We start from the raw sequence: 16,854 nt of genomic DNA on the forward strand, positions 1-16,854 counted from the left end.
CTTTACGCTTTGATAATATTGTTCACCTGACGTTCATACCAATAAAATAAAGCACACCGAATTTAATTGAGAAAGAGAGAGAAAGGCAGCGGGGCAATTGGATGTTTGAATGTGTTGACTCACTGGCTGTAGCTACAGCAGCCACAGAGGACTTGTCTCTCAGTGTTGTATGTATGTATGTATGTATGTTTTTATGTATATATGTGTTATTTCTGAAGACATACAGTTGCATATTCAGCCCACCCAATTAATTCACACCCTTAAACCACCTCTCCCTCTTCTCTCTTCTCTCTCTTTTTCTTTCCCTCACTCATTCTCAATCAGAGTCGATTATGGAGTGTCCTCAGAATTGTCATGGAAATGGGGATTGTCTCTCAGGAATATGCCACTGTTTCCCAGGATTTCTGGGGCCAGACTGCTCTCGAGGTAAACACACACACACTCACACACACACAAACACACACACACACACACACACACACACACACATACAAACATCCTCCCACCCATTGAGAGGCAGTAATTGTTGGGAAGGTGTTATCCCAGCAGTGAGTGTGACCTGAATACTCTGAAGGCTGTCACTGTTCCGTTCTGTTCAATTAAATTTCCATTCAGTGTTATTTATATAAGGCCAAATCATAACAGAGGTTATCTCAGGGCACTTTTCATATAGAGCAGCTCTAGACCATACTCTTTATAGTTATATTTACAGAGACCCAACATTCCCACATGAGCAAGCACTTGGCGACAGCGGCAAGGAAAAACTCCCTTTAACAGGTAAAAACCTTGAACAGAGAGAGACAAGGGGGTGGGAGGAGGGAGGAAAGAGAACATAGCGCCTTACAGGCACTACATAAAGACATAAAATAATAATGAGACTAATAATAAAATTAATAATTATAATAATAGGGCTAATAATAATACAAAAAAGACTAGATATAATACTAATCATGATAATCATAATAATTGATGCTGCGGGTGTTGAGTAGGATCATGGGGGCAGTAAGTGTTTTGCAGTCACAGATCCAGGACTCTGCAGCACCAGGGGCAGAAATACCTGCAGAAAGCGATAGGAAGAGAGAAGAGAGAGACGAGAAAGCACAAAACTACAGGAGAGAGAAGTCAAGTTAGTAATGAGCATTGATGGGATATGAAAGCATACAGATTGAAGGGAGGAGAGAGGAGCTTGGTGCATCATGGGAAGTCCCTCCAGCAGTCTAAGCCTATAGCAGCATAACTGGATGGTTCAAGACAAGCCTGAGCCAGCCCTAACTATAAGCTTTCTCAAAAATGAAGGTTTTAAGCTTACTCTTAAATGAGAAGAGGGTCCCACAGGGGACTGGAAGATGGTCCCAAAGTAGAGGAGCCTGATAACTAAACGCTCTGCCTCCTATTCTACTTTTGGAGACTCCAGGAACCACAAGCAAGCCTGCATTCTGGGAGCGTAGTGTTCCAGTGGGGTCATTGGGTAATATGAGCTCTTTAAGATATGATGGTTCCTGACCATTAAGGGCTTTGTAGGTGAATAAGAGGATTTTATATTCTATTCTGGATTTTACAGATAGCCAATGCAGAGACGTTAACACAGGAGAAATGTGATCTCTTTTCCTAGTTCCTGTCAGTAGTCGTGCTGCAGCATTATGGATCAGCTGGATAGTATTTAAAGATTGGTTCGGACAGCCTGATAATAAGGAGTTGCATATCCTGATCAATGATAACTCTGAGATTCCTAACAGTGGTGCCGGAGGCCAGGGCAATGCCATCTAGAGTAGCTATATCATTAGATAACGATTTCTGAGGTGTTGAGGCCAATTACAATAACTTCAGTTTTGTCTGTAAGTGCAACACTATGAATGTCTTCCACCTGAAAATATGTAAACATATTTGATTTCCAATGTAGTCAGACAACATGTCTAGTTCTGAGAGACCATAAAATTGGCCTTTAACCTCCAGTTACCATGATAAATGACCACATCCAGGGCATGATGGAATCGTTGTCATTGGACATTGACAGTCATTTGTTAAATTTATCATCGGCCTCAAATTTGATAAAATTATGCTTTTTTTATGCCTCCGCATATATACATCTTTCCATCCATCTGTCCTATTCTCGTGAATGCGGTATTACAGGAAGGCCTGGAGGATATTTCATTACATTGGCACAAATGTCCACTTGGACTCAAGGATGAACTGCTTAGAATTTGGTGCTCGAAGGTCAAGGTCACTGGTCAAGGTCACCTCCGAAAAACGTTTTTGGCCATAACTCAAGAATTTATACGCTAATTATGACAAAATATACTTAATACCTTTTATTAAATTCTTTCAAAGTCTTCACTACATTTTTATATGTCTGGACAGACAGGGATGTAAACTGCAACTTGACTGATTGGAGGAGGCATACATGCGCGAGATGGTAATTCTAGTTTATGACTAATATGTTGTTTGTATGGTGCAGACACTGTAGACTTTGCCTAAGGGAGCTTAAGGGGAACTTTGGGGTTCAAGTGTCTGACTGTCAGTCCATAAGGCCAGTATGTCTAACTGATACACCTTTCTGCATGTGTCTGGTCCAGCTGCCTGTCCAGTGCTGTGCAGTGGTAATGGCCAGTACTCCCGTGGACGCTGCCAGTGCTACAGTGGGTGGAAAGGCACTGAGTGCGACGTGCCATCCAACCAGTGCATCGACATCCACTGTGGAGGGCACGGCATTTGCATTATGGGTGCCTGCATCTGCAATACTGGCTATAAAGGCGATAATTGTGAGGAAGGTAAGAATAATTTCTTCCAAGAAAAGACATAAAAAGGTATATTTAGTTACGTACTGTTATTGGCAGTAGTTAGCTCCCTTTCCCTAATCATTTCGAGGCTGCTTCACATCATTTTCCATCATTGAGATTCTGTAATCTGGGAAAGACATCAGTATATAATTCAATGTCAACATAAATAATTGTTTTAGCAAAAATTTAATGGCTACCCATGACATTTACTTTTGAAACAGAAACATCCATGCAATTTGTTATAATTGGATAATAATTCGGAATCAGTTTCACTTGCAAACTTTACATCTTTTTAAACCATATTATTGCTCTTGGGGACCTGACAGGGTACATAATAAATGTTATATACTGTTGGTTTGGATATTTAATGCAACAGTTTTAATTATGGAAGATAAATTAGCTTAGTTTGGCAAAATATAGCGTTAATCAGAATAATTACACGGGACCACTTAAATTATTCATCCAGCAACACAATCTCAGAGTCAGTATAATATTTCTCTTGATAATCAGTCAAGAGTGTCTATGTCACAAGTTTAACCTTTGGAAAGAATTAACTTGAACTTGGGTAGAAAAAGCAACAAAGATTAGGATACGTAAAGGGACTGAAAGTAAGTTACAGAAAAAAAAGGCAATGACTTTATATGTAGAGCATTTATTACTACATACTACTTACAAAGAACATCACAACAATAACACAACAATAAGACAAAATGATGTGACCATCACTGGACACAGCTGGTAAAAGCGTTGATAAATTTAGAGTCACATTTGGATAGAGAAGCCAATTATAATTTCTCAGTTGACCCGGTTAGCAGAAGAGAGGTGTACTTGCATGTCTGTGCAATGGTAGCAGCTGAGTTGGCGTGATGGTGTCCGGAGTGGGGAAGAAGGTGGTGGAGCAATGCAGTGACAGAATGGAAAGGAAATCTAAAGTTGCATTCCAATGAGGAATTTTTATAGGGAAAGTTTGGGAAAGAGAGTCCAAGAAGCATCTGACCGTTCCATTGTCATGCTCACCCTCCTGGGGAGGTGTCAATGTTCAAACCCTCTCTGGGACCGTTGTCCAGTAGAGGTCAGATGCAACATGCCTAATTGTCTTACTTTTAAGTCAGTTTCTTAAATAATCGGATTTTGTTTGTAAATAACTACAATGAACAATTATCTTATGTCCTGATGCCCAGGGGATTACAACGAGACTAAACATCACATATTTATCTCTAATGGTTTAGGAGATATTTATACAAGTTTAACATACATACTGTAGCCTACAATTTGCAGAATTTAGTAATAAATGATAGCAAGTCTCTAATGTAGTTAGAATAGAAATACAAATCAAATGTACACATTCAAACAACAACAAAAGTAATTCAGTAATGGCATTGTAGCAATTACGGAGCAGAGATGTTTCTTTTGAGAAGACTTTCTTTGTTTATCAAAGAGTAGGGGTGAGAGACAATCAGGAGGAGGGGGCCTTTCGAATGTCCATGGGACAGTCCCAAAGTGAGGATGGGACATACATTATAGTAGGACAGTTTCCTCCTTGGTTCTGTCAGTCTAACAGTGATGTTGGATTCCCTTTTTTTTAATTCCACCTTGAAGAATACAGTATTCAACTCCTCTGTTTAAAGTTCCATGTAGATTTAAAGGAATAGTTTTAGAGGTTAAACGATTGGCAAAACAGGGCAGCAGTCCCCCTGCTGCTAGAGGGGCCTGTGTAATCTCAAACATGGCGCTCCAAGAGGGCTTTGATTGTCTTTATATTTAAACACCAGTTGTGGTTTGGTATCTGGATGGAGTGGCAAATGGTGTCACGATTAATTTACAGCTTTGGAAAAGGAACTATTCCTTTGCATTGGGGGGGGGGGCATCTGACCTCTGGAATATCTGAATATGTTGTTCTGCTGAGAAATATCTAACAGTTATTTATAAGGGAGTATTCTGGAAGTTGTCAGTTCTATGTTGCCATGCCTTCCCCTGTAATTACTGTAAATAGGACAACGAGCTTGATAGTTCCTTGGTTAGCTTCAGTGTACATTACTCAGCAACTAATCATTGTTACAGCTTTTGTGATAGCTAAAATCTCCCCTAAGTTGAGGCTGCGGACAGGTAGTTTTCTAAAATAGCATTGTTGCTAGACTGTAAATTCATTTACTCTAATCTCTCTGTCACACAGAAAAACAAACATACATGGTTACTGTCCAGTTGCTGACAAATAGTTGGCTAAAATAGCCTACAAGCTATACAGCACACTAATTTAATCTGAAATGATCAATACTAATCTACTATTCACTAGTTGGACAAACATACACACACACTTAGACTCGCATACTACGTAGAGAGGTTTACACTCATCTCTATAGGGATGCACTCATTCATAAAATTAAGGTGTGTGCAAATGTAGACACAATGCGTGCACATTATGTCTATACAACCACACTCATTCAGATATGCAAATACATACAACAGGGGACAGTAACCAGATTAGTTTCAGATTAGTTCGATCCTCAATCACACTAATCCTTTCTGAGTGAGTATGAGGGAGACAGAAGGAGACAGTGAGATAGAATTCGCCCTGAGCTGCAAGGCTGTGTTTGTGTGTGTGTGTGTGTGTGTGTGTGTGTGTGTGTGTGTGTGTGTGTGTGTGTGTGTGTGTGTGTGTGTGTGTGTGTGTGTGTGTGTGTGTGTGTGTGTGTGTGTGTGTGTGTGTGTGTGTGTGTGTGTGTGTGTGTCTATGTGTGTGTGTGTGTGTGTTTGTGTGTGTGTCTGTGCGTGTGTGTGTGTGTGTTAATCCCATTTACCGCTGCTGAGTCTGCAAATTATGTCAAAGATGCCATGTAGAATTTCCACTGAAAATATCACAGCCAAATGAAATATAATGTTCATTTTTTTGTGCAGGATATCAATAAGAAACAAATAGTCAAAGCCATGAATGTGTGAGCATTACTGAGAGGCAAAACATAAAAAACATTTGGCATTACCAGCCATAACTTTACTACAGCTCTGTAGTTTCAAACATTTCACTGATAAGTGGGAGATTTACACTAAATTGCATTTAATAATTTACCACCAAATAAAAGTTACTCAAAATTTAGTAGCAATGCCAATTCACCAAAACGGGGCAGCATCCCATCTTGGTCCAACCCTGGATGAGAATAGGGGCATGGAGGAGTGTCATCTGACACTGGTTGTCCCATTCAGATGGACCCCCAACAGGGGTTTAACTGGTATAAGAAAACCAAACAATGAGCTCAAAGCAGCTGAAACATGCAGAGAACTACATAGTATGGGTCAACCGGTATGTTTTTTTCAGGGCAAATTCCGATACCGATCAGTAGTAATGAAAGATAATAAGCTATATTTGGATCTGATATGCATTCGCAGTAAAAATGAAAATCTTGGTGTCAAAATTAAGAACAAGTCAAACTCCAACACAAAACCACTGCTACATGAAATTTATGGACACCCACCATGGTGTCCAGGTGTTTCTATCATTTTGTCCACCCCACTTACACCAATGAATGTACGGTAAATAACAGAAACTCCTCTCTCTGTATAATGCAATACAGCTCAACAGCACAACACACTACATCCTTCCAAATGATCATACAGTTTATTCAATTTCAATAAAAACTAAACATTATATCCTTCATGAATGGAGGATTTATTGCAGGACTGTTGTATTAGACTGTGTTAATTTTAGCTAGGTGTACCTAATAAACTGCCAACTGACTATATTTGTAATTATCAGTTGTATGCACAAACTGCAATGTGCTTGACAGAATTTATTGGTTTCTTTTGGTGCAGTTTTCACCTGGGAAAAATACCAATGCATATATGCCTGGTGGCATAAAGATGTACTTTGATTTAATACTTTTATCATACAACATTATTATTATTAAGTAACAGTAGTGAGTGGCCATTCCACGTGCTGCATTAAGCGTATTGTCTCATTCCCGGTTGCCAGCGTTTCTGTGTTACTGTTGGCATTTTTTGCTACTCTATCTCAACTTTTTACAAACCTTAGCCACTTTCTGTCGAAGAGAGTCACCAGTATTTCCACACGAGCACGAGCTCAGGCTTTCCCTCAGCAGGCACATCTCTCTATGCATCTCATTCAATTGACCACACAGCAGCTGCACAGATGTGAATGAGCTTCTAACTTTCTCTCTGAGTGATAATTTTAAAATTAAATAGAGCTGAAATCACAGGACAGCCGTTGTCTTTAACTTATGTGTCTGGTGATTCTGTCAGACGACATTGCGGTTATAAAATGAGGATTTTAGCAGAGCGGAGCAGCAGCTTGGAAATGGCTTCGAAGTGACTGCTGGTTAACATGTCGTTTTAATGGGCTGAGTTTCAATCACGATTTCATACTTGTTCCGATGTCTGACAACAAAAATAGAAAAACATGTAAATGAGAACAGCTTTATTGGGAATTCAGCTGGATTAAAATACTTTATATGTGAGCACAGAAAGGAGGAGAGAAGCAAACAGATACAGGGCTGAAACCAGCTGACACTAGGGAGAATGTAAATACAATGAATTGATATCATGATTATGTTAATTAGTGTATTACGTCATCTAGCATTTAGTGACTTATCGAGCAGGCTTTAGCTGCTTTCCATTGTAAGCAGTTGTTTACAACAAGATCAAACAACAGTTTTCAATTACGTCCTCAATTTTGCACATTGACCATACATGGTCTACATACATACATATACAAGCCATATGCTAGGTTTTGACCCAGTCTTGTTATATTAACAAAGGGTGAAATATGCTGCTTTATCACCAGCTCAGAATTTTTGCTTTTTCCAGCTCAAGGTTTTGGTGTTATAGTATTCAACTTTACTGTTTGGTTCACACTCTGCTCTCATCAACCTTGTGTTTAGCCACCACAGGCAGCTGTTATCAATGAAACAGCTCTGATAAATTCAATATATGCAACTTGAACCGCACAGGACAGCAGACACAGTTATCGACTAGCTGGTGAAGAAAGTCAGAATCCCTACAGTAGATACTCATATTTACCTGAGGAGTCGGTTGGCTAATTTTATATTATCTGCTCATGGGGGAAAGATTTTTTTCTGCTCACCTTAAATCTCAGTTTAACACAGGATTTTGTAACATCACAAATGGTTTGGAAGCCAATTATGGTCAATTATGCAACTTAAACACGTGTGATGTGGAAACTTGAAACCTACTTTGCACATACACTGAGAATGGACTTTTCACTGAAGTAGGAGACATTTTGTAGGTAGTAGTGAAACGTCCAACAATATCTGCATCTTATAAATTCTTGACTTTTCTGTAAGGCAGGACTATGCAATTTTGAGAATTTTTAAGTAGTTCATTGTTTTTTTTGTCAAAAAAAACATATCAGACACAAATTTTTAATCACAGTATTTTTGTGTTTCTCATAACATGTCTAGAGGTCTCTGGTATCAATATATCTGGTCTTGACTGTGTGCAGTTGCATCAATCCCGGCCTCCTTTCTCTTTCTTTGTGCATACCCACTTTAATAAGAGTAGGATTCTACCGTGTTCACTGCATTTAAAGCTATACCACGTGCAATGGTAGCATAAAACAAGCAAACTACAGAACTTGGGACTCATTAATCAAGAATACTGTCTGCTGACGGTAAGGTTGCCAATAGTCTATCTGATGCGATAACGCTAGCATTAGCCGCTGACACACCTTCAAAACACTCTGGTCTCAAATCATCCTAGTTAAAGGTAATAGCTGAATGTAGAAGCTATTTTGTTTACACGGACACGCGCTCATATAGCCCCCTTGAAAATAAGAACTTTGGACCATGGATGTATAACCAGAGACATTACAAGAGGAGATCCACCACTTAAAGCATTTTGAATACAAAAGTCCGTAACGCCAAGATGGCGGTTGTATCACACATATCCCACCCCTTCCCCCAAAAAAGCCAATCACGTTTATAACAGCTGTTATTGCAAGATTGACAATGAGCAACAGCATTTCAGTGAGAAATTCCTCCTTAGGAACATTAGATAACAGTGTGTATCACTGCCATGTTTACTATTACTGATGTAGCGGAGACCAATTTTTCTAGCCTTTCCCACTTTTGTGCTTTGAAATATAAATGAAGTGAATCTTCATGTTACTTTTTTTATTCTAATCTAGTACATTTCAGTTCATTAACAAGATAAATATCAAATTAGCTGAATAAACATCAAATCACTGCTGAATCAAATCATATCATCCTTGAATTGCAGTGAGTAACATATTGTTACAAATTAATCTGTAATGTTTTTGTATTTGGACCCTATCTGCCGAGATCATCTGAGCATAGAAACATACAGGGCTGTAGGAGGATTTTAGAAATACTGAGGTCCAAACTCCCTTAGTGCAGTGTCCATAAGAAAAAGTTGACTATCTACCAAAAAAAAGTTAGTAAAAAATTTGAATTTTATTTTTTCCACATTTTTGTTCAATTGATTAATTATAGCATGATGGTCTATGGTTTCAAAGCTTTCACCATACTGCAAGGAATATATATCTGGTGGAGCAATACATAAATGATGTGTTTGCATTAGAAAGTTCAAAATTAAAGATACTGAGTCTAAAAAAATATCCTAATCAGCCTTCAAAGCTCATCACGTACAATTTGTGTTTAGAATGTGAACCCAAAGTCATGACATTGTCCTCAATGGTAGCTATGGCCCCTGCCCTGATTAAAAACCTGGAAAGATATCAGCCTTTCATAGTTTGTTTGTAATAATGTGGTAATACATGCACTTTTTCTAGGATTGAATGGGGCTTTTTTTTTTTTTTTTTTTTTTTACTCTGACTTGACCCCACTTTGTCTTGACTCAGTCACGGAGCTGCTCAGACTTGGACTTAAGTGACTTCACTAACAGCTTGTACCTCTGCCCTCAAGTGGCCATTAGTTAATGCAGCTTGAAATATATGAATATATATGTAATATAGACAGTATGCATGTGTACTATATGTACTATTTGGTACATTGTAACCCTCTCTCTTCATTTCTCTATCTCCAGTGGACTGCATAGACCCCAGCTGTTCAGCCCATGGGGTTTGTATTCATGCTGAGTGTCACTGTCAGCCAGGCTGGGGCGGAGCCAGCTGTGAGATTGCCAAAGCCATGTGTCCGGACCAGTGTTCAGGTCATGGAACCTACATAGCAGACACCAGCACTTGTACCTGCGACCAGAATTGGACTGGGCCTGACTGCTCTTTAGGTGTGTGTTATGTTTAATATCACATAGTGTAACGATCTGTCATTGTGTAGATTTTTTTTTCCATTGATTCCATTCTCATGTCTTACAGAATTTAGAAAAAGAATAAATTATTATTATTATTATTTTTATGGTATGTATAAAAGCAACATTGCAAACAAAAAAAAGCAGTTACACAGTAGACCATAATTAAGATAACAGTGTTAGAGTTGTGTTAGAGTTAAAAGATGGGACACATGGCATACATTCTATAACATCATAAAGTGTTCTGCTATGGTACCCTGGGTATAGCACAAATCTAATCTTCTTTATATAACATTTATATACAACCAATTGTTAATAGCAAATATGCTTTGCAGGAAACATGATGGAACCAGTATTAGGTTTTTTGATCAAAAAAGGAAACATTCATGTTGAACGATATCTGCAAAATTTACAAGGTCATGTTTTTCATTTGTTTACTTCTGCTAGCTAAAGTTATGATTGATGATTATGATTATATTTAGCAAAACTCAAAGCATTCAGTCATGAAAAGTTTGTGGTCTGGGTTATTTATTTAAAAGGTCAATGCTGACTTGAAAGCATGAGACATGATGTATTCACTTTTTTTTATATTTAACCAAAACCACTGTATTTCCCTAACCTTAAGCAGTGTTTTATTTGCCTAGATCTAAGAAAATGGGGGCACAAACCCCAGTCTCAGTGTCTAAGTACTGTTATTTGTAAACCCAAACATCCACCCTAAACTGGAATGTAACTGGTAAAAACTTGCCAGAGAGTATAACCTAGACAGCAATTACATTTCCTCCAAAATGTATTAGGCATAGCAAAGGGTTGCATAGCATAATTTTCCAACAAGTCCTGCAAATCTATATGACAAAATAGGTTGTTACCAGCCATGACAGCGTGGCTGGTATTGTTTGCACCTTGTGAGTCTCTGTGTGTGTGTGTGTGTGTGTGTGTGTGTGTGTGTGTGTGTGTGTGTGTGTGTGTGTGTGTGTGTGTGTGTGTGTGTGTGTGTGTGTGTGTGTGTGCGTGTGTGTCATCATGGCAAAATGTGGTCTTGGAAACACCTACTGGAGACAACGGTCTGTCTGTAGACAGATTTCGTCACTGCAATAGTGCCACGACCCTGCAAGATGCAGTCACAAAACTTCACAGGTGTGTGGTTGTGATAAAATTGGAGGCTGAGTTCAAAGATGGGTGTGGTCCAAGTAAGGGCGCCGGAGGTAGGATGGTTGGAAGTAGGGAAGGGGCCATTGGCACTTTACGCCCCTGGGCCAAATTGGTTTTAAGTCACGGATCACTGTATCCCAGATTCAATCTTTCCCCACTCCAAGAAATTAGGTAAAACTACAGACCGTCTTGCGATGGGATCACATGGGTAGGCATATTAAATAATTCTGGCACAGTTCACCTGTTTTGCCAAACTCACTTCTCTTATGTTGTGTGTTCCACTGAACCATACACAGTTTCATGGCTGGTGCAATCCCTTCGGAGGATGGTCTCTAGTTTGTCATTGCCTTCTCAAATAACTTATGTAAGTGGTTTTCTGATCTGATGTCCCACTCATCAACGCAACATTATTTGACAGCACTTTCCAAAATGTACATGTCTGGTACAAAACTCATATGGTTGTTTTCTGATCTGCCAGTGCTAAGGATAAAGTCTGGTTAGGTTTACTACTCATTTAAAGTAAGGGAATGATTGTGGTCATGGTTGAAGGAAACTAAAGTTTACTGTCAGTAGGAAATGAGATGCAAAAATTGGCCTCTGTTGTTACAGTCGCATGTATTGTTGACCCATTCATCCACTCTGACCTCATCTCTAGAGAGTTGTGCTACAATAATGTCACATTATTTCATCTTGGCTCCTGACAGACATGAGTCATAAATTACACGGCCACAAGAGGTAGCTTGTCAGCAAAATGTATGCATAAGTCATTTTTGACATTTGAACAAATGACCAATGTTGTGAGGACAGTCTCAAATTTTCTGGTGCTGAAGAGAGGAAGGGAGATAAAGAGAAAGAGAGAGCACTGATGCAGAAAAAGAGGTGAGATAGAAAAAAACTGGTGGAGGAATGCAGATCTGTAACAGATGGCTTGACATAAAAACAAAGATAAGAGGAAAGGAATATAAGTGTGTGTGTGTGCACGTGTGTGTGTGTGTGTGTGTGTGTGTGTGTGTGTGTGTGTGTGTGTGTGTGTGTGTGTGTGTGTGTGTGTGTGAGAGTGTGTGTGTGTGTGTGTGTGTGTGTGTGTGTGTGTGTGTGTGTGTGTGTGTGTGTTCTTTCTTTCATTTGTGTTGCCCTGGGCTGTTACATTGAGTATTGTTTTGTCAAAACTATCAAACGCACATCCAATTAAGTACTGTCTCTGTAAAAACTCACACACACAAATACACAAATAAAATAAAACTTATATACACACACAAATACACATATCTTTTTTTCTGTCTTGTTCCTCATACAGAACGCTCTGCAGGATCACAGAGTTTAGTCAAGGACACCTACACATACACAGATATAGGTGAATTAGAGACAGACCTGTGGGAAAAGCTTTGACTCTTAATTGATTTTTTCATTTTATTTTTCATCAAGTTGTCCAGACAGGTCATTATGGTTCAGAGGAGAGTCAGTGCTTTCTGAGCCAAGACTGCTCTCCTGTGCCACTTCTAGTCAGCTCTTCAGTTTAGTGCATATTTAATGTTACATGAAAGTAATATATTACATAATGACCATTATTGATAAATATTAATCAGTAAGTATTAATACAGACTTGAGTAAGTAATAAACGCACACACAGTGATGGAAGTATTTGGACTTCAGGTGCTCCCAATTATATTATCACTCAACTCATTGGCCAGCACCACACTATTCTGGTATCAGATGTAACCATGGCAACTGCAGAAACTACACAGAGAAAATCAAAGCAGAAGCTAATTTTCATGGTATCTGAGTTCACTGAATTATACACCTCTTCTTTACCAGTGAACAAACAATTTGCCAATAATAGTATTGAGGCAACATCACCTTTGATGTTTTGTTATCCTATCTGGGCCAATAAAAAAAAAACCTATATAGTTAGCTAATAGTTAGCTAAAGTTTATATGTGTCATATTGCTAACCATTTCCTCTATTTTAAGTTGCTCTATTTGGCTACGTGACAAGATAAGAATAGGTGGATAGAAGATACCAATACTGTATGTTTGTAGGATTGGATGTAGCTAGTAGCTGCTGCTGCTAAGTTGTGTCCAGTTGCCACCCATTCAAAACACAGAAGACCAACTTCATAGCATAGCAAATACAGGAGTAATTACTCGCTGCCTGAAAGTACTAATAGGTGTACAAACATAAGAACAGTTATATTTATGGTGTGTGTAAGACCCTTTCACCAGTGAGTTTTCTGATGGTAAGGACCGTCAGTAACTCAGACAATAACATTTGCATCATGGTTTTTCTTTTGTAACCACCACTAGAGTTACCTGTGTTGGAGGCGGAGCTTGTTCTCAAACAATCCTCCTACTTGCAGACGAGAGGTGATAAAAGAAGTTACTGGCTACAGCTGTCCTCCTATTATAGTCCTGTTATAGAAATTTGTATTCTGCTTGACATCAGCCACTTAATATGTTTTTTATGCTAAACTAAACAATGTCCAAACTATGGATGAAGCTCTCTTTTTTTCCAACAATTTTTTCAAACTGTCTTTCTCCAGTTCTTCACCCACTTCCTCTTAGCATGACAATATGTTTGATTTAGCATTAAGGGACATGCATATTTTATTTTTTATCATCCATTAGTGACATTGAATAAGTTAATATGTGCAGTGATTTTTTTTGCTAGCCCTGCAATTCATGTGATGTGATAGTTCAGACAAATCCTGACAATATCATCATGCATATTTCATATTATGCATATTTACAGTATTGGTTGTGCTGTTTATAATTATATTGAAGTGCTTTAATGACACGTGATAAAGTAAAGTATTGCTCTCCCACAAGCCAGTGAATAATTTGACTGCATGATTTTCTTTCTTTCTCCAACAGAGGTGTGTGAAGTTGACTGTGGCAACCATGGAGTCTGTTTTGGTGGTGTGTGTCGATGCGAGGAGGGCTGGACAGGGACTGTGTGTGACCAGAAGGCCTGCCACCCATTGTGCAGCAAGAACGGCGTGTGTAAGGAGGGGAAGTGTGAGTGTGACCAGGGATGGACAGGGGAGCACTGCAATATTGGTGAGTTGATCACATACACACACTCTCAACCACACACTACAGAAAAAACTGTAAGAAAGGAAATTGAGACATGTACATGTACATGGTATTTATACATCAACGTGCAAATATTTTACTACTCCTCGTAACTGGTTTCCAAAAATTTGGTGAAATGAGGATGATGTCTGCAAAGTCATGTACAGTATGTGCTTTGTGCAAAAACACGAGAGAAAATGTTTTTCATTCATTTTAACTTTGGGTAGCCAGGTTGCACTGAAAAGATGATAAAGTAAGAGTCTAATCTGATATTACCTAATGTCTTACTTACTTAAAGGTCTGCAGAAATTACAGGGGTTTCCAGTAGGAAAAAATAAAATGGTAGCACACCACTACACTGCCTTCAAGAAACCTAAAAAATTACTTGAGCATCGGTGGGTTGGCGAACTCATCTTCACTGATGGGACTTGATAGAACCCATGACAGATATATTACAGTCTCTTTTCTTCATGGCTACTGCCAGGGCAAGATTGGAGGAAAATGTTGCTGTTAATTATATGGATGTACATGTTTGTGTTGGTTATTGTTTTTATCCCATAAAAATAGTACCACAAGTGAAAATGAGATGTGAGAGAGCTAAGAAGTACTGTAGAGTCAGATGATTTTCTGTGGGTTATTATAATTATTTGATAAAAATGTTGCTTTTTCATAATTTTGCCTCTGTACACCACCGCGATGGATCTGAGACAAAACCATCAATTTGTGATTGAAGTGTGGACTTTTAGCTTTAATTCAAGGGGTTTAACAAAAATATAATATCAACCATTTAGGAATTACAACCACTTTTTTTATACATAGACCCTAATCTCCAGAGGCTCAAAAGTAATTAGACAATTGACTGACAATCAGTTTCATGAGAAATTAAGCTGATAAAAGGTCTGGAGTTGCTTCTAAGTGTTGAATTTGCATTTGGTAGCTTTTCACAGGAACTCTCAATATGCAGTCCAAAGAGCTGTCGATGCAAATGAAGGAGGCCATTATTAGGCTGAAAGAAAATAAAACAAACCTGTCAGACAGATGGTAGAAACTTTTGGTGTGGCCAAATCAACAACTTGGTACATTCTTAAACAGAAGGAATGCACTAGCGAGCTCAGCAACACCTAAGGGCCTGGAAGACCACGGATGACAACTAGAGGGGATGATCGCAGAATTCTCTCCTTATTGGAGATAAACCCTTCACAAAATCTAGCCATGTCAAGAACACTCTGGAGGAGGTTCATTGGTGTATCATCGTCAAAGTCTACAGTCAAGAGATGACTTCATGAATGTAAATACAGAAGATTTACCACTAGGTAAAAACCACCGGTAACACTCAAAAACAGAAAGGCCAGATTGGACTTTGCCAGAAAACCTCTTAAAAAGCCTGCCCAGGTCTGGAACAAGATTCTTTGGACAGATGAAAACAAGGTGAACTTGTACCAGAATGATGGGAAGAGAAGAGTATGGAGAAGGAAAGGGACACCTCGTGATCCAAACCATACCACATCATCTGTCAAACATGGTGGAGGCAGTGTTATGGAATGGGCATGTATGGCTGCTAATGGAACTGGGTCATTGGTGTTTATTGATGATGTGACTGCTGATAGAAAAACCAGGATGAATTCTCAAGTGTATAGGGCTATACTATCTACTCAGATTCAGCTAATTGCTACACAACGGATGGGATGGTGCTTCACAGTACAGATGGATATTGACCCAAAACATACTGAGAAAGCAACCCAGGAGCTTCTCAAGGCAAAGAAATGGAATATTCTTCAATGGCCAAGTCAGTCACTTGACCTCAACCCAATTGAGCGTGCTTTTCAGATACTGAAGACAAAACTGAGGGAAAAAAGACCCACCAACTTGCAGCAACTGAAGGCAGGTGCAGTAAAGGCCTGGCAAAGCATCTCAAGGGAGGAAACTCAGCATTTGGTGATGTCTATGGGTTCCAGACTTCAAGCAGTTGTTGACTGCAAAGGATTTTCATCCAAGAATTAAAAATAAGCCTTATATTCATAATTATGTTGGTTAGTCCAATTACTTTTGAGCCTCTGAAAATGGGGGACTATGTATAAAAATGGCTGAAATTCCTTAATACAATATTTTTGTTAAACCTCTTGAATTAAAGCTAAAAGTCTGCACGTCAATCACATCTTGATGGTTTCATTTCAAATCCATTGTGGTGATGTACAGAAGCAAAATAATGAAATATGTGTCACTGTCCAAATATTTATGGACCTAACTGTAGACACACACACACACACACACACACACACACACACACACACACACACACACACACACACAAACGAACACCATCAGTTCATACCCAAAGATTTTAATGTTGAGCTGACATTTAAAATACAGAGCAAACTACTAAAGAACAGCTCTTGCTCAGCGTTAATGGATGAAACACTACCTTTCCTTATTCTGCTAATTTACAGTTCTGACAGTTGGATTGTGTTTTTAAGTGAGTATCCATGGTGAGTTGAGAAACCCCATTCTCTTGTGTTGTGATAGTTAAACAGTGAAACGGATGAGTAGAAGGGCCTTTGTGGCAGCACCACTACCCTTCACTTAAAAAGCTTCTTGTTGTC

At 38.9% G+C, this 16,854-nt stretch overlaps 1 protein-coding gene across 4 annotated transcripts in view; it reads left to right on the plus strand.

Annotated features, from left to right (window-relative positions):
• tenm3 (teneurin transmembrane protein 3) overlaps positions 1-16,854 on the plus strand; it is a 230,546-nt gene that overhangs the window by 120,012 nt on the left and 93,680 nt on the right. For all 4 annotated transcript variants that reach the window (XM_040145299.1, XM_040145300.1, XM_040145301.1 and 1 more), the window contains exons 10-13: positions 325-426; positions 2,574-2,768; positions 9,810-10,010; positions 14,054-14,239. In XM_040145299.1, coding sequence (XP_040001233.1) covers positions 325-426; positions 2,574-2,768; positions 9,810-10,010; positions 14,054-14,239 — 684 coding nt within the window. The remainder of the gene's footprint in view (positions 1-324; positions 427-2,573; positions 2,769-9,809; positions 10,011-14,053; positions 14,240-16,854) is intronic.

The sequence above is a fragment of the Xiphias gladius genome, chromosome 15 (genome assembly GCF_016859285.1).
Source record: "Xiphias gladius isolate SHS-SW01 ecotype Sanya breed wild chromosome 15, ASM1685928v1, whole genome shotgun sequence".
Lineage (NCBI taxonomy): Eukaryota > Metazoa > Chordata > Actinopteri > Istiophoriformes > Xiphiidae > Xiphias > Xiphias gladius.